This window comes from Kwoniella dejecticola, chromosome 7, assembly GCF_000512565.2.
Source record: "Kwoniella dejecticola CBS 10117 chromosome 7, complete sequence".
Lineage (NCBI taxonomy): Eukaryota > Fungi > Basidiomycota > Tremellomycetes > Tremellales > Cryptococcaceae > Kwoniella > Kwoniella dejecticola.
The window spans coordinates 400-16,534 of NC_089307.1; the positions used below are offsets into that span (position 1 = coordinate 400).

Sequence of the window (16,135 nt, forward strand, 5' to 3'; positions counted from 1 at the left end):
TTAGGATAACTATCCGGGTTCTCTAATCCGTTCTACTTCTAATCTTCTAGATCCGTCTTGGCAGCGTTGTAGCTCCTTTCAGGAATTGAAGTGGACTGGCTGAAGTCTGAGGCCAGCTCAAGGCTTCGTACTTGCTGGATGGTGACCGGGAATAAGGCTGGTGAAGGTCTGGGACGGTTGCTGGGACAATACTGGAGTGGTACTGGGACGGTGCTGGGGCAGTGCTGGGACAGTGCTTCGTAGGAGCTTTAGGGTGTATGCATGAGGTCGGTAATAAGGTATGTATGGACTATAAAAACTGATGAAATCAAGCCTTTCTAGTGCTAGACTCTATTAAGGCCGTCGTTGGTCTTCTAACTCAGACCATTCTTCTTCCGATCTTCCTTACTGCCAGACACGTGCTTTTTCCCCTTGAGTTAGTAACCTTCCTTCCATTATTGTTTATCCCAACCTTCGCTTGCACTACACCGGCGCGCGTCGGACAGTTTTTCGGAGGTTTTCCGGGAACGACTCGTCCCCGCCGCGTTCTGCTGTTAGTTTGAGCTTTTTGACGTGAGTACATGCATCGTTGAGTGATCGGATCTCCCTCACTGCAGTCTTCCTGAGCGTGTCGAAAGTTCAATCGATGAGAAATGTCCGACTTGACAATGTGATTGTACAGCAATTCAGTTATGCTCGTTATATATTCACACGGCTTGACTCAAGGGAAATTTCACATCCGCTTTTCACTGTAACGTCAATCCGAAGCCCTGTCATTTCCATGTGAGCCGCTGCTGCTGACATCCTTTGCACCGTCAGTGACGACTTCTTGTTCCGAATCGTTATTCTGATCGTACTTCAGCGCGTTCAGATTGGATTCTCCGATTGCACTTCAGCTATACTGTCTGCGCAACGAGACAAGAGCACTCTTAGCCATCGCCGCAACTAGGTCCATACTTGTCTCCCAGTTGCATCGTGTGCATTGTCCTGATGATCTCGTAACATATAGAGAGTATTTGCCCCATCGTAATGCCTAGACTCGCTTGCTCTCCACCTCAACGACATCTTGTTTGTAGTCTTGATCAAAGGCATGCTCCTCGGGCGTGGGGGCATTTGGAATCTCGGTCGTCTGGATGGGTGCCTTGACCAAGCCATTCTTAAACCAGTGATTGCCGAAGAGTGCACCCATGTGTTCAATCGCAACGCCTTTCGTTTCTGTTGCAGAACAATTAGTGCATGAGCTCAGGGAAGAAACGGAGTCTGACATACCAGGAAGAGCGAAGAAGATGTAGACCCAGATGACTGATGATACGACCGTGAAGATGGTAAATGGTCCGAAAGCACCAATGTTCGCAACCATGTTTGGGAAGAATCGAGTGAGACAGAAGTTGGCCAAGTATTGCATGCCGATGTTCAGCGACATGATCTTCGCCCGCATTCGGTTAGGGAATACCTCGCCGTTGAGACCGAAAGCAACGGGTGCCCAGCCGATTCCGTATCCCTGTAATTGATATCAGACATTCGCGCCTTTGCATCAAGAAATTGATCTACTCACAATGGCAAAGAGGCACACGGCGGCGATGGCAACCCACCCAGCCGCTGTGTTGTGTCCGGCAAGGGCTCCGAGGTAGACCGCAATCCAGAGTACACATAGTATGTTAATGGCCGATCCGATCAACACCATCTTTCGTCGACCAAATCGCTCGGAGCAGAAGAAGGCATACATCAAGACAGCGAGGACTTTCATTAGACCATAGACGCCGGAGAAAAGATACGCTCCGTCCTTCGAAGTCACGTTGATGGTACTGAGGATCGAGGTTTGGTAGTATGTGATGGAGTTACCTCCAGAGAAGTTGAAACCGATTTGGACGATCATGACCAAGATGAACCTTCGCAGCAGAGTCCTGTCGCTTCGCAATTCGGTAACTAGACCAGCCCATGAGGTCGAGTGAGCGATTTCAAGCTCGGCAGTGACAGATTCAGAGATATCGTTGTACTCTGCGAGCAAATATGGGTGGTCCTCGGGGAGTCTTCTGATGCGGCATAACGCTTTGAGTGCTTGTTGCTCCTTGTTTCGGAGGATCAGCCAACGGGGAGATTCAGGCATGAAAGGCAGAGCGCAGAGTAGAATAATTCCCGGATACTGAGAGAGGTGTAAGCATGAAAGCGCGCGTTCAGCTCAAATAGACACCGACTGACCAGCTGGAAAAGCACCGGGAAACGCCATTGCCAGTATGAATCCGGGTTGATGTGTAAGATCGAAATGTAGTTGACCCAGTATCCAAGAGACACTCCCAACATGATGTTGGTGGAGAAGAACGCTCCGAGAACACCTCGAATCGCCTTTGGGGCTATTTCGGCGAGGTATAGTGTACCTGTGACAGTTCCAGCTCCAGAAGCAAAGCCTTGCATCGCTCGACCCCCGATAACTTGATTAATGTTGCCACTCGCGACCAATTGAATGATGGTTCCCACCGAGCTACCCATACCGTAAGCCGTAAGCCTTACGTTTGCTGCGACCAATGAAACTCGTCTCACTAGATGACAGCTTGCAATAGTAAGGTGTATTTTCGGCCAAGACGGTCGTTGAACGGACTCGAAGTCAAAGCGCCGATGAGTCCCCCGAGAACGATTACACTGGTGACCCACCCTGAGATGTTGCTCTTCTCCGATGCGGATAGGTGACCAAGTCCAAACGTGCTGATGAAGTTTTTCATCTGTATACCAATCTCAGCTCTGAACATGACACATGATGGAGCCGCAACTCACAGCTAGAATACCCGATATGTTACTGGTGTTCGCGCCATGCAAACCACCACTCATCGAGAGAACGGCTGCGAACAGGAAAACAAACGGGTTGAAAATTTGTTTGGGGCTGTCGGCCAGCGCCTTCCGATTAATGAGACTGCCAATAACTCCTGCTGCCATCTTGTCGGTTGTATGATTGGATTGATTACAATATGTACGAGGATGTGTGATCAATCGAAAGTAAACGACGTATTATATATCAAGCTCGTTGGATTGGTTGTAAGGATTTACTCCACAATCGGAGTTTGGGGGAATCAGGGTCGTCACTCATGCTGGGTTTAACGGGCTTTAACGGTCCGGGAAAAATTCAGCTATACTTAGACCCGCAAAAACCGCTATCTCCGGAAGCTCGCGTTGGTTGTCACTCCATAGACGTCAATCATGCATTGTCATCCAAAAGGGTTGCCCCGATATACCCATCTGTTCCCCACATTCCTCCTTGGCCCGCTCCTAGACTTTCCATCAATGCATTGAAGTTCTCGTGACTCAATCCCCCACGTTCCCCGCCTAGATTATCAAACGGTTCCCCGTACAGGTCGTTGGTCACCTGACTTCCCCAGAATTGATCAAACATCGTCTGTAACGTCGGGTCAGTGGAGAGTCCGGAGGGATCAGTCGGGATTGTATTCGAAGGATCCGACACCGTTAAATCCGGCTGAACTCTTTGAGGCGATCCAACGGGACTGTTGAAGGTAGTCAGGCTCGAGTCCGCTTTATTTCGGAGCACTTCGATCATAGCAATCTCCTTTATTTTGACGTTGTCGAGGAGGTTACTATTACCTTTCCGCGCCGCAACGAACGAAGCCAGGCACTGATTGATGGTTTTCAGAGTATCTGCCGTTGGATTATTGAGCAGAGTGATGCTGTCGGGACCGCGTCAGCTGCGTATATCCGTCAGAAGCATTGCACTTACCCAAGAATGATCAACGAATTCGTCACCCTATAAGATCCAACGCTCAGATTCTCCATGCCAGGTGTGCAGAAGTTGGCTCTGGTCCACAAATCATCCAAGGCTGCTTGGAGACAAACTTGTCGACTTCTAGCATATATCCTTGAGGGATCAGGTCGGGTCAGGTATGGTCGATGCAGACAAATCCGCGCGAAGTTGTATTCTACAGTCGCAAATTGTCGATGCACTTGCATCGCTTCGTGAGGATACGTGAACTCGTCTTCCTGGCCGTAAGATCGCAGTGATAGTAAAGGAGGAAGTGATCCTGCCCATTGCTCCAATTCCTTGTCGATGCTTTCAATCACGTTGTATGCGGGTTCGGTAAGCTGGTAAACTTCTTCCGCTATTCTACCCATTATCTTGGCCAGCCCTACACGAAATACGAGAAACGAGTTCAGTGTGAGTTCGGAAAGGGGTTGAGGTATCCCGAAGAGATCAATATTCGCAGGTGACTCTACGTCGCACGATCGATCTGAGATGCCAACTGGTCGGCCGAGCAGTAATGCGCAATAGCGATCCATGTGGTACACATAGCTACACATCAGCACACACGCGCTATCTGGCATCAAGCTCACCTCCATATGAGCCGTCTCTCCTGTGCTTCATCAGCCGTCACGTCTCCCGATAACTTTCCATGTCGGTGCAGACCCAAAGCTTGAGCTCTAAAGATTGCGCTTCCCAGAGAGGGCAGGGCATCTGGTGCTCGCCGTACCAGAATGAGGTATCTGACAGTCAACAGATCCGACATGACCAACATGATATCACCCCGACCCTGAACGAGGCCATCAGAGTAAGCAGAGGCTCGACGGGAACAGTGGAATAACTCGTTGGCTTTGGCCATACGTTTCTCGGCTGATCGAGCGAGTGGAAGCGATGAATCGATACCGAGTGTGTGCAATGGAGCGGATAGCGCAGAGATAGCCAGAACAATTGATATAAGGGGAAGTTGATGAATAACCAGGCTGTCCAGTGAAAGTGTTCCGATGCCCTGCCAGAGGTCGTTGTAGGTGTCGATGAAAGCTTGTTCGCGGATGGGATAACGGGTGAGACTGAAAGGTAAGCGTTGGTCGAAACGAATGAGACTCACTTTATGTGAAGGAAGTACAGCCTAACTAGTTCATCGCACAGTGATTTGGGCGGCAACTCCTGCAATATATCCACCAGAGCTCTGGGTGGGCGTTTGTCACCTGCTTGCGTATTCTCTGGAGTTTCGGGATCGGGAACCTTGTTTCATAGTCAGGTCTGATGTAATTTCAGCATGAATGGACTCACATCGAGAGCCCTCATAATGTCCAGAGCTGATCCATCTCCTACATAAGACATTGCTGATGGACCGTAGTACCTCCCGCCCGTCACATATCCGCGCCTTTGCCGGGATCTAGGTTCAGTCGATGAATCTGCGATGACTTGAGGTGAGATCGATTCGTGCGCATTTGGGGATGAAGGTTGAGCGTTTACTCGTTGAGTATTCGACAGATTCTGGAGTAAAAGGGATTCTATGCGGATTAGACGTTCTTGTACGTCCTTCGACACTTCTAGCGGATCTTCATAGCTGGTCTTCAATCAGCTCATTCCATCCGACTGGACTTACCCATTGACCAGATAATGACACACGGCGGGCACATTCCGCTGTACACAACGTGTACAAGGCTGTCTGCGATCGCACTGAGCAGATAACATAAGCTAGGACAAATCATCGAGTCATTCCATAAACTGACCTTTGCTTTTGCTTTGGTACACTCTGTACAGCTATAAGCCGCTCTCTTTCTCTTCGGTTTGCGCTTCGTCTCTTCCGCAGATTGCATGGGATCACTCGTTGGCATTGAGGACCCGGCTGGGTGTGATGTACGAGAAGCGCTCTCAGCAGGCATCATGAGGTACACTTGCTGTTGCAAGAGAATGTAGAATGTTGAACGGAAGATGAATACATTGAACAAGTGAATGAACGAAATGAACAAGTGACTTGTAATAACCGGAGATGCTGCAACCCCAGACGTGAGTGACGTGGCATTTGCTGCCCTCCTGACCACCGGAGTATCGTGTTATATGATGCACAGAGAGGTGCACAAGCTACAAAATGCAGTCGACTAATCATCCTTACTATAACCAGCGAACTTCCTGGGGTTATCTACCATCAACTTGCTCCACTCATCTTCGCTCAACCAACTTTTCAGCTTTCTCACCCACGCCGCGTCATCAAATTGGAGAAATCCCTCCACGTCTCCCCCTTTCAGATCTTTCGGCCTTCTATGAAAAGGCTGCGTATGAGGCCAGTCAGACCCATACAACACTCGATCAGGGTTTGCATCCACCAGAGCCCTGACCAGCGGCTTCATGTCCGCATACGATGGATCTTCGGAGCAACGATAAGGAGCGGATAGCTTGATCCAAAGCTTGTTTGACGACAAAAGATCGCAAAGTGCGCCGAGACCGGGCTGTGTTGTGCTGTCAAAGTCCGCGGCATCGAGTCCTTGATACGCCAGCAGTGATCTTGTGCGTAGACCAGCGAAGTGATCAACAACGACAGAGACTGGCAGAGATTTGATAACAGGCGAGAGAGAATCGTAAAATTCGGGATGAGGATGATAGATTTGAAGGCCCCACCCGAAAGGCGCAATCCGCTGAGCATATCGATGCAGACAGGCAATCTGTACGTCCAGGTCATGCTGAGCTTTGTGATGATGGAAATCTATGCGAATGCCTCGCACACCCTGCATGATCGCTCAATCAGCCGAATTCAAGCATGAAAAGCGTTACTTACTTGCTCTTTCATAGCTAGGATTTCATCGTCCGTTGTCTTGTCTATATCTATGCATGCATATGCGCGTGCCGAGCCTTTGAAGTAGTTGAGGTAGAACAACAGAGAGCTTGGATCGGTACCGAATGATAGACCATGTGCGATCGATGCATGTTCGATACCCATAGAATGTTGGAATTCCTCGAACGCGCTCAAGGGCGCCGGTGAGGGAGTGAAATGCCGAGTGGGCGATAAAGGAAATCTATCCAGATCGAATATATGATGATGGACGTCCCATGATCCAGGTGGACACGGTTGATCCGTTCTTTTAGAAGCTGTTGCAGACAGGGATGGCATGACTTTTCTGGTCAGAGAAGGACAGACGATGCTAGCGGTCGACTTCATCTTATCTTAAGGGTAGTCGAAGAACCGGCTCGACGGGATGACAACCGGATCATCTCTACAACTGGCCGGATTTTAGAGGATTTATCGGGTTTCAAGGCATTTGCTCATCATACACTCCTATCTTCAATCCGTGTTCAACAGACTGATGGACTTCTGGATGCCGATCTAACGTCTTGAGTCATTGTGAAACAGTTTGAATAGAATAACCAAGAGAACAAAGATTACTTTGGCGCCATGACTGGCCCACAGATCATGACAAGATTGGCTCGATTCGGAGCTTGCGATGTAAGTGAGTCAAGCGTGAGAGCGGGCATGCATCTAATCAAGTCTGGAAACAGATTGCCGATGCTCTGACCAAGCTAAAACATCCCGCCGGAGGGTTTCTCTCCGGACTGAAGCTGCGAGGACCGACTCAAGACACAAAAGTCGTTGGAAGAGCTCATACGGTATTGTTTAGAGCAAATTCGGTTGCCCCTCAGAAGAAAGGCTTTCAAGGACATTACGTGAGTTCTTCTGCTGCCTACTTCGCGCTAAATCAGCTTTCAGATCGACAGCGTCACTCCAGGATCAGTGCTGTTCATGAGTGCGCCAGCCAATTTACCGAACGCAGTCTACGGTGGTCTCATGTCGATGCGAGCGAAGACGCTAGGAGCGGTGGGTACTGTGGTGGACGGGCGGCTCAGGGATCTTGCGGAGCATAGGAATATGGGGTATCCGGTGTTTTCGAGAGACGTTGGAATCACCGCCGGTCAGGAAGTCTGCTACTCTTCTGAGATCAACGTTCCGGTACCTCTCAGATCCGCACATCAACCCGATGTCTGGATTCACCCTGGAGATATCATTGTGGGCGATGAAAATGGCTTAGCGTGTATACCTCAGGAGCTCGAGGAGAAGGTTCTAGAGATTTTGCCAGTACTCGCGGAACGCGATCGTCTGAGTATGCAAGACCTGGAATCCGGCATGAAAGCTGCAGATGTGTTTAGGAATAGGAGAGGTACCTGAAAGCTTTACGAATATAAGTAGCGGATCCCGACAAAGTTGTCCGTTGAATCCGAGACAGAAAAATGCATCACATCAGGACTTGTAGTGCTCTCAATACGTTCTCGTATACAACGAATGTCACTGTGCCCGAGACGACTAATCTCGCCACCCTTGGCGAAGCACCTCTCCAGAATACAAGCGGTCCTTCTTGCTTCAAAGAACCGGTGAAGCAATTCCAAGTTGATGAATATCGAACTCCGGTTTGCTGCATCCGGGTTTTCACAACGCTAGGGTGTAGTTGGTCAGACAGTTTACCGCTTCGGAAATATTGCAAGGACACTCACTCAAATGGCATCGTAGCATCTATCAAAAGCTGTCAGCTCAGTCGATTGATTCAGTCTTTGTACTGACAAACTGTGATTACCCCTGCCATGGCACCAATACCCATTATTGTGGTGTTAGCGGGAGTCTGCCCGCCGTTCATCGACACCACGTAATCTTTCATTGCCTGATATGATGTGAATCGTACCGCAGAGTTGGCACTCTGTTTCATCATCTATGACACAGACTGATTTCAGCTATGCCTCAAGACTGTCTGACTCACGGTCGGCATCAAACCTTTATACAAGCTGGTTATACTTTCCGTCCTCAGCATATTCCCGATGACCGTTATTGAGCCTCCTTGATTCACTACACCAGCCCTTTGAGATTCGATTAATCTGGTTCTGTACAAGACGTATTCAGGTCAACCAGTTATCCAACGTATTCACAGAATATCACCTACTTGATGGCCTCGGACGGAGTTACAGCTACTATGCTCTCCACGCAGCCAGCACCTATTCCAGCCAATACATTGCTTGTGGTGCTTAACTTTCCATTTGGTCCTCTTAACAAATCACGTATGGACTCGTAGCAGAAGAAGCGCGTCCCAGCTTTCAAAGCGTTACCCGTAACAACTGGTCCACAACCGCGATAGAATCCGGTAATCCCCCGCGTCGAGAATGTTTCCTTGATAACAGCGGCGGGTGAAAGCTTGACACTAGTTCCGCTACCACTACCCAGTTGACTTATGGTCTTCACATACTCTGTCGGCTGGGTCAGTGTTCTGTCAGCTTCATCCGGGCGATACTCCAGACTTACATAGGTCAAGAAAGATTCGACCATCCCCGCACTAGCTCCTGCTATCAACGACAAGGATGAAGGGAATTGCTTCTTTTCCGCCATATTTCTGCGATTTCAGTGCTTGAGCTCCTGTCAACTAAAAGCAATTTAAATTCCCTTCGCGTCCCCTTCGCTTTTGCATTAGTCAGGCAGACGAATATAATCGTTTCTACGCATACTCATGCATCTCAGCTTGCACAACGGCCATGGCCAATAGAGCCAAATAGGTAACCGCCAGATCCGGGAACCGCATATGCCGACAAAAGAATCCGGGTAATACGGTTTTAGCGGGTTCGGATACCGATTGACACTTCAAGCTGTCTTCGCGTCCATCTTGTGAGCCTGTCAGCCTATAATTTTGATAGCAACTCGAAGAGCTGATGTTTGTACATATGTTGAATCACCACCTAAATTTTAGCAAGCGCGACAGCCTGACCCAACAACTTCAGAATGTCTCGCATACTTCGAAGGACACCGCTGCGACTTGGGAGAGGATTCGCAACCGCGAGCAAAATTCAAGGAAGCCCGCTAGAATCAGGCACGTTCATAGATTATGAGGGAGTTTCGCAACAGATACGGCGAGTCAGGCGACGGTGAGTGTCTTGATCGTTGCGAAATTGTCATTTAGCTAATCCGTCTTCAGACATGGCAAGCCTTTGACTTTGTCGGAGAAGATCCTGTACGGACATTTAGAAGACCCAGATGATCAGGAACTGAAGAGAGGAGCATCGCAATTGCGACTACGACCCAAAGTACGTACAATCCAGTACCACTGATCTGCAATAAGCTGACGAAATCCTATAGCGGGTAGCTTTGCATGGTGAGTCTAGGACTCACTCTATGAATAGCACCAGCTGATACCGTGCAGATGCGAACGCACAGATGGCATTGCTCCAATACATGACCACCGGCATTCCTCGAGTACGAGTACCAACCTCCGTCCACACTGATCATCTGATTACGGCTAGAGATGGAGCAGCCCAAGACATGGAAAGGGCAATAGCGGTCAATAAAGAGGTGTATGACTTTCTGCAGACAGCATGTGCCAAGTATGGTATCGCTTTCTGGAGACCTGGAGCTGGAATATTACACCAAGTCATCTTCGAGCAATACGCGTATCCTGGTGGTCTGATGATTGGATCCGACTCGCATACTCCTAACGCTGCTGGCTTAGGCATGCTAGGGATAGGAGTAGGAGGCATGGAAGCTGTCGACGTTATGGCCGGATTAGCGTACGAAGTGAAACATCCGAACATCATCGGGGTCAATCTTACCGGTCAGCTCGGTCCTTGGTCAACAACTAAAGACATTATCCTGAAGGTAGCTTCCATTTTGACTGTAAGAGGTGGAACGGGATCGATTATCGAGTACATGGGACCAGGCGCTGAGCAGCTTTCCGCCACTGGGATGGGCACTATCGGAAACATGGGAGCCGAAGTGGGCGCTACTTGCTCGATCTTCCCGTATAATCGCGGAATGGCCGACTACCTCGATCTCACTGGAAGATCGACAATTGCCCAAGCAGCGCAAGGATACAAGCACGACCTGAAGGCGGATGAGGGAGCCGAGTATGATCGGATGATTGATATCGTGAGCCAAGGTCGTCCCTCACCCAATGTATTGACTGATGTTGTTGTTCAGAACCTGTCAGAGCTTGAGCCGCACATCAATGGTCCTTTCACCCCAGACCTCTCGTGGTCAATATCGAACATGCCTCAAGCAATAGAAGGCAAAGAATGGCCCACAAAGATCAGCGCTGCATTGATCGGATCGTGTACCAATTCATCATACGAAGATCTCTCGCGGGCAGCAAGCATTGCTGAGCAAGCCACAAAGGCGGGCCTCAAGCTTCAAACAGAATTGCTGATTGGTCCAGGGTCGGAGGAAATTCGTGCGACTGTAGGCAGGGATGGTATTCTGAGTGAGCTGGAAGATGCAGGAGGCTTGGTTCTGGCGAATGCTTGTGGCGCCTGTGTCGGTCAATGGGAACGACCAACAATAGAGAAGGGTACCAAGAATACGATCATCTCCTCGTTCAACCGAAACTTCGTGGGAAGACAGGACGGCAATCCCGCAACGCATTCTTTTGTGGCTAGCCCCGAGCTGGTGACCGCCATGGCATTTTCTGGTGATTTGCATTTCAATCCTCTTAAAGATTCCATCAAGCTCGCAGACGGCAGTGACTTTCGCTTCTCACCTCCACGTGGATCAGCGTTGCCTGATAAGGGCTATGAGCGTACATTGGAATTTTACGAAGCTCCACCTGTCGATGCATCCGATGTGACTCTCGCGGTAGATCCCAGCTCTAGCCGGATACAGTTAATCACTCCCTTCGAAGAGTGGTCTGGAGAAGATCATCAAGATTTGAAAATGCTCATCAAGGTCAGAGGGAAATGTAGTAAGTCCTCATGGCATCTCGGAAATACACCCGCTCACGATTTGATCAGCGACGGATCACATTTCCGCAGCTGGACCCTGGTACAAGTATCGAGGCCACTTGCAAAACATATCCCAGAATCTCCTGATTGGTGCGATCAACGATGAGAATGTAGGTCTTGATCCATTGCGTTATGCAAGATTCGCTGACCGCTCCGACCAGGGCAAAGCAAATCAAATCCGGAACAGCGATACGGGAGAATTTGGGACAGTGCCCTCCGTCGCCGAGTATTATCGGGACAATGGGAAGAAATGGGCTATCGTAGCTGGCGATAACTACGGTGAAGGCTCATCCCGGGAAGCCGCAGCTTTATCACCTCGCTACATGGGCTGTTTCTCCGTCATCGCTAGGTCAATGGCTCGTATCCATGAGACTGTAAGTCGTTGCTGACGAAGTGTTCACGAGCACCAGACTGACCAGCTTCATGATGTGATTTCGATAGAATCTCAAAAAGCAGGGATTGTTACCTCTATTTTTCAAGGATCCAGCCGATTACGACTCCATCAAACCTGGCGCCGGACTGAGATTGTCCAATCTACTTGCTTTGTCGCCGGGTAGTCCAGTGTACCTGGCGTACACCAATCCGGGCCAGGAAGCTATGCAAGCTGAGCTCTTTCACACGTTAACAGAAAGACAGATAGGGTGGTTCAGAGCTGGCTCAGCCCTCAATACACTTCGACCTCGCTCATAGACCACATATACCGTGTGGACATCTGCATTGTCTCCTGAGGATTTTCACACTTTGTTGTATCTAGCATGTATGATGGTTGGTAAGATCCTACAGTGCATGCGCAAGCTTGTTGAATGACCTCAGCGTTTCTAAAAGCGCAAGGTAATCATTGAGACGCGATCAACGGTCTAGGCTACAGTTCCTGTTAAATCCGTCGTCACTCTAATTGGGTATCCTATAGGCTTCATTGTTCCTGTCATGGGTTCATCGTGTCGGCTCTCGGAACTACCAGATGTCGATAGCAAAATTGCTTGACCGCAGAGACTAGTGCCGGTCTTATCGGGTTTATGAAGACGTGAAAGGTTCCCCTCAGACCGGTCCCAATGCTCCATGGGGTCTCGATCCAAGGTTAAAAAGGTTAAACGATATTGCATGTCAATTGAATGGGTTGATATACTACACTGGGCGTCAAGCAGCATGTTATTAAAATCAGCACTCTTCGTTGCCTATGCTTTTGGCTGTGCCGTGGTCAGTGTAGCTGCCAACAACGGGTCTACCACCACTCACAACACCAGCACCGAGGTCGATGTCAACGACAAGGGGACTACGCTTAGGATTCTTGCGGGATCCGTGTCCGATCTCTTCGTCTTGGAGTTCACACCCGATTCGACACCACCAAGATTGGACCTTAAGCATCATTTCCCTGACGTGATCCGCAACGCTGCATTTCCATGGATCACACGCCACCCAAACAATAATAGTACGCGCCCATCTTGATTGATCGAGTATTTCAGCTGACAATGCTTCGTAGACCTTTTCGTGGTCGCAAATGATAATCACGATGAGGGCGAGCTGAGTAGTTTCTCGTATGATGACAACAGTGGAAACCTCACCCTTCTGGACCGAGTGTTGTCGAAAGGCAGCTGCGCTCACATCGCTGTTTCTCCTGATGGTGGCTATGTCCATATCGCCAGTCTTTACAGCAACGGCAACGGCTCTAATGGAGCGATTGTCCCGATCGATCGTGAGTTGATACTGAATCACGCAAGGAGGATCTGACTGAGACCTCCGCTCCTTAGCTCGGACTGGCAAGTTCGGTAAAGTCGACATCCCAGATTTCCTCAACTTCGGAGGTTATGAGCTGCAACCTGGACAACTGAACGCTTCGCAGCTCCTCCGACATCCTCATCATTGGACGTTCCATCCTTTCCTTCCAGTGGCGTATCTGTCTGACTTGGGTGCGGATCTGGTCAGGTGAGTACCAGTTGCCCAGGCTATACGTTATAGCTGAGATTGTATGGTAGGCGATATCAGATCGTATCGCCAGGGCAGCTCGCGCCACTAGAACCCATCCAACAGAGAATAGCGAGCGGTCCGCGACGAAGCATCATCCATCCAGCTGGGATGGCCATTTATACTTTGCATGAAATCGACAGCACGCTGAGTGTCGGGAAGATAGATGTCAACACCCCTTACGGCAACGTGACAGTGATGCAAGAAGGGTGAGTCCCTCGCAGGAAATGAAGATGGGCTGAGAATGTTGATACTGTAATTTCCTACACGCAGGATCGATATGTTGCCTCCGGGTTCGAACCTCTCTGCTAATGTATTCCAAGGGAGCGAATTCCAGCTGTCGACCGACGGGCGATTCTTGTATGCTGGAAGCCGAAACAACACTGCTCCCCCCTCTGGAACGAGTAACAAGGATCCTATTGCAATTTTCTCTGTGTCTCAAAATGGCACGTATATCGAGAGAATTGACGTTGTGGAAACGGATCTGTGGTAGGTTGGTGTCCGAATGCGAGAGTCTACAGTGGCTAAACATGACTTAGGTACCTTCGGTATTTTGGTTTGAGCCGTCCATACTATGATCAGACTCTAAGGACTGAACGTTATCTTATCGGAGCCGGACAAATGTCGAACAATACAATAATCTACCAGCGAGATGCGCAAAATGGGTCGATTTCGGCATTAGCAAGCTACGAGACGGATTTCGGTGGTCCTTCGGCCTTTATCTGGCTTTGATGGACGCATGTAGTGAGTGAGGTTTAGATTATCAAATATGAGCAGCGGGAACGAGATTAGGAATAGTGCGGTGGAGCGGAAATGTGTACATGCTCGTGTCCACGGTGGGAGAGACATATGTCGTGTTTCTACCCAGAGATCGCCAGAAAATAGCCTTACAAGCTTTTGACATGTTATGAAGGTTGCTTCGAGGCCGTTTACTATCGAATTTCAGCTGTCGTAAAGACGGAAGAAGCTTTACTGTCAGATGAAAAGGGTGTAACCGTTCGCTGCGCGATCAAGTCTTTCGTCTCGAGACTAGCGTTAATTCATTCGGTCGCCGCGATTGGACAGTGATCGACTGTCTTGCAATGATCGAGAGCCAAATACGTGCATATAATGTGCATATGTAATGCTCGCAACCGCGCCAGGGACAGACATGTGTTGCCTGAATGTCTATAAATAGCACTCAGCAGGAAAGTTGTCGCCGTTCATAATGAGGCATATCGGTACCCGCCATGGCTCATCGTTGTTGATACGGCGACCGGGGTGTCAAGACGCTTATAAAATGGCCAGTAGCGAACGAAAATTATGGAGTCTGCATACAAGAGTGTTCTCTGACTGAGACTCCGACCAGTACGCACTCGACAATGTCTACTGGCAGCGCTTCAGACATCAAGTACTTCCACCTGGTACCGTCCTTGGCCGGTGCGCTCGTGTTTACAATTATCTTTGGCTTGTCATCCCTGTGGCATGCCGTCTCTCTTGTCAGATTTAGATTGTGGTACTTTATTCCGATGCTCATCGGGGGCATATGTGACTTAGCTCCATGCAGACGGCGCATACAAGCTGATCCCCTTGTTCAGTGGAGACAGTAGGATTTGCCGCTCGAGCTGTCGCGAATCGGCAGGTACCCAATACCACCATCGGTCCATACGTGATTCAGACACTTTTCCTCATCATCGCACCGGCTTTCCTCGCTGCCTCTATCTACACCATGCTGGGGCGAGTAGCGGTAGGGGTTGGAGCTGAAGACTTGTGTCCAGTCCGCTTGCGATGGTTGACCAAGATCTTCGTGACAAACCATGTCGTATCGTTCATCATACAAATGGCGGGTGAGTATCTCTTGCTTACTCTTGCCTGCCAGAAAAGGCTGATAGCAGGCTAGGTGGCGGGCTCATGGCCAGTGATAAAGCGTCTACCGCGACACTAGGATCCCATCTTGTGCTCGCTGGCTTGATCATCCAAATCGTCATCTTCGGATCATTTCTTGTGGTCACAGCCATTTTCCAACGAAAGGCCGCTGTCCAACTCAACAGTCATTCTTCGCATGCGCAGAAGTACATCTGGGCGATCTACCTGTCCGGAGCGTTGATACTGATTCGCTCCATCGTTCGAGTGGCCGAATTCATCGAAGGCTTTCATGGGTTCATCATCACCCACGAAGTGTTTCTATACGTGTTCGACGCTCTCCTGATGGCTGCCGTGCTCGTCACGTTTAATTTTATATATCCGTCCGAATTTTCGAAGAAGATCAAGTCTGCGGCAATCGCGAACAGAGATGCGGAAGTCGCCCAAGGCGGGCCTGAAAGAAAGAGCCCCGAGACAGCGGCACGCCCAGCTTGAGCATGATGAGGCCACGTATTGGGATGTGGCCCAGGCCATCCGTACTTCAAAAACACTCCAGCGATCCGTTGACCCACCTACTGTATGAGCATGTGCATAAATCGGATAGCATCTCGAACTACAGTGACTTCTCCTACGTCTTATGCACAACTCTTGTGATGTATCGATTCGGTGGACCTTTGACGGCATCAGAAGTGTTTACGCGTCATGGGGTATTCGCCTCCTACGTCATTCTCCAAATGCAGGTGAAGGAAGAGCTTGCGTCCTATTTTGGGTAAATTTTACATCCCATCGCTCTCAGCAGAGTCGAGTCCTGCACGTCTTTTACTTCATCTCCATTGTCCGAACTTCATACTCAGCAGGATGTGAGCTTTGTCT

The 16,135-nt window shown here is 49.5% G+C and overlaps 8 protein-coding genes across 8 annotated transcripts; 4 read left to right on the forward strand and 4 right to left on the reverse strand.

Annotated features, from left to right (window-relative positions):
* Nucleotides 1–1,012: 1,012 nt before the first annotated feature.
* Nucleotides 1,013–2,907, reverse strand: I303_105642 (uncharacterized protein; the record flags this gene model as incomplete). Its single annotated transcript, XM_018408957.1, has 6 exons — nt 1,013–1,194; nt 1,249–1,480; nt 1,535–2,122; nt 2,179–2,458; nt 2,518–2,696; nt 2,749–2,907. 6 exons carry the CDS (start codon nt 2,905–2,907, stop codon nt 1,013–1,015), a joined length of 1,620 nt encoding a protein of 539 aa, XP_018261229.1.
* A 259-nt stretch (nt 2,908–3,166) lies between these two features.
* I303_105643 (uncharacterized protein) lies at nt 3,167–5,559 on the reverse strand (the record flags this gene model as incomplete). Its single annotated transcript, XM_065969208.1, has 7 exons — nt 3,167–3,650; nt 3,701–4,084; nt 4,312–4,698; nt 4,824–4,960; nt 5,009–5,215; nt 5,351–5,401; nt 5,455–5,559. The coding sequence occupies 7 exons, from the start codon at nt 5,557–5,559 to the stop codon at nt 3,167–3,169; spliced, it is 1,755 nt and encodes a 584-aa protein (XP_065825280.1).
* Nucleotides 5,560–5,823: 264 nt separating this feature from the next.
* I303_105644 (uncharacterized protein) lies at nt 5,824–6,830 on the reverse strand (the record flags this gene model as incomplete). The annotated part of the gene is made up of 2 exons (XM_065969209.1): nt 5,824–6,447; nt 6,498–6,830. 2 exons carry the CDS (start codon nt 6,828–6,830, stop codon nt 5,824–5,826), a joined length of 957 nt encoding a protein of 318 aa, XP_065825281.1.
* Nucleotides 6,831–7,112: 282 nt separating this feature from the next.
* On the forward strand, nt 7,113–7,880 carry I303_105645 (uncharacterized protein; the record flags this gene model as incomplete). Its single annotated transcript, XM_018408959.1, has 3 exons — nt 7,113–7,163; nt 7,217–7,381; nt 7,425–7,880. 3 exons carry the CDS (start codon nt 7,113–7,115, stop codon nt 7,878–7,880), a joined length of 672 nt encoding a protein of 223 aa, XP_018261231.1.
* Nucleotides 7,881–7,947: 67 nt separating this feature from the next.
* Nucleotides 7,948–9,083, reverse strand: I303_105646 (uncharacterized protein; the record flags this gene model as incomplete). Its single annotated transcript, XM_018408960.1, has 6 exons — nt 7,948–8,146; nt 8,204–8,222; nt 8,271–8,415; nt 8,464–8,584; nt 8,644–8,951; nt 9,000–9,083. 6 exons carry the CDS (start codon nt 9,081–9,083, stop codon nt 7,948–7,950), a joined length of 876 nt encoding a protein of 291 aa, XP_018261232.1.
* Nucleotides 9,084–9,470: 387 nt separating this feature from the next.
* On the forward strand, nt 9,471–12,148 carry I303_105647 (aconitate hydratase, mitochondrial; the record flags this gene model as incomplete). Its single annotated transcript, XM_018408961.1, has 8 exons — nt 9,471–9,613; nt 9,664–9,772; nt 9,825–9,840; nt 9,889–10,610; nt 10,662–11,418; nt 11,468–11,568; nt 11,620–11,832; nt 11,900–12,148. 8 exons carry the CDS (start codon nt 9,471–9,473, stop codon nt 12,146–12,148), a joined length of 2,310 nt encoding a protein of 769 aa, XP_018261233.1.
* Nucleotides 12,149–12,604: 456 nt separating this feature from the next.
* Nucleotides 12,605–13,913, forward strand: I303_105648 (uncharacterized protein; the record flags this gene model as incomplete). The annotated part of the gene is made up of 5 exons (XM_018408962.1): nt 12,605–12,887; nt 12,939–13,151; nt 13,207–13,381; nt 13,432–13,629; nt 13,694–13,913. 5 exons carry the CDS (start codon nt 12,605–12,607, stop codon nt 13,911–13,913), a joined length of 1,089 nt encoding a protein of 362 aa, XP_018261234.1.
* An 868-nt stretch (nt 13,914–14,781) lies between these two features.
* Nucleotides 14,782–15,757, forward strand: I303_105649 (uncharacterized protein; the record flags this gene model as incomplete). Its single annotated transcript, XM_018408963.1, has 3 exons — nt 14,782–14,839; nt 14,998–15,246; nt 15,300–15,757. 3 exons carry the CDS (start codon nt 14,782–14,784, stop codon nt 15,755–15,757), a joined length of 765 nt encoding a protein of 254 aa, XP_018261235.1.
* Between the last annotated feature and the right edge of the window lie 378 nt (nt 15,758–16,135).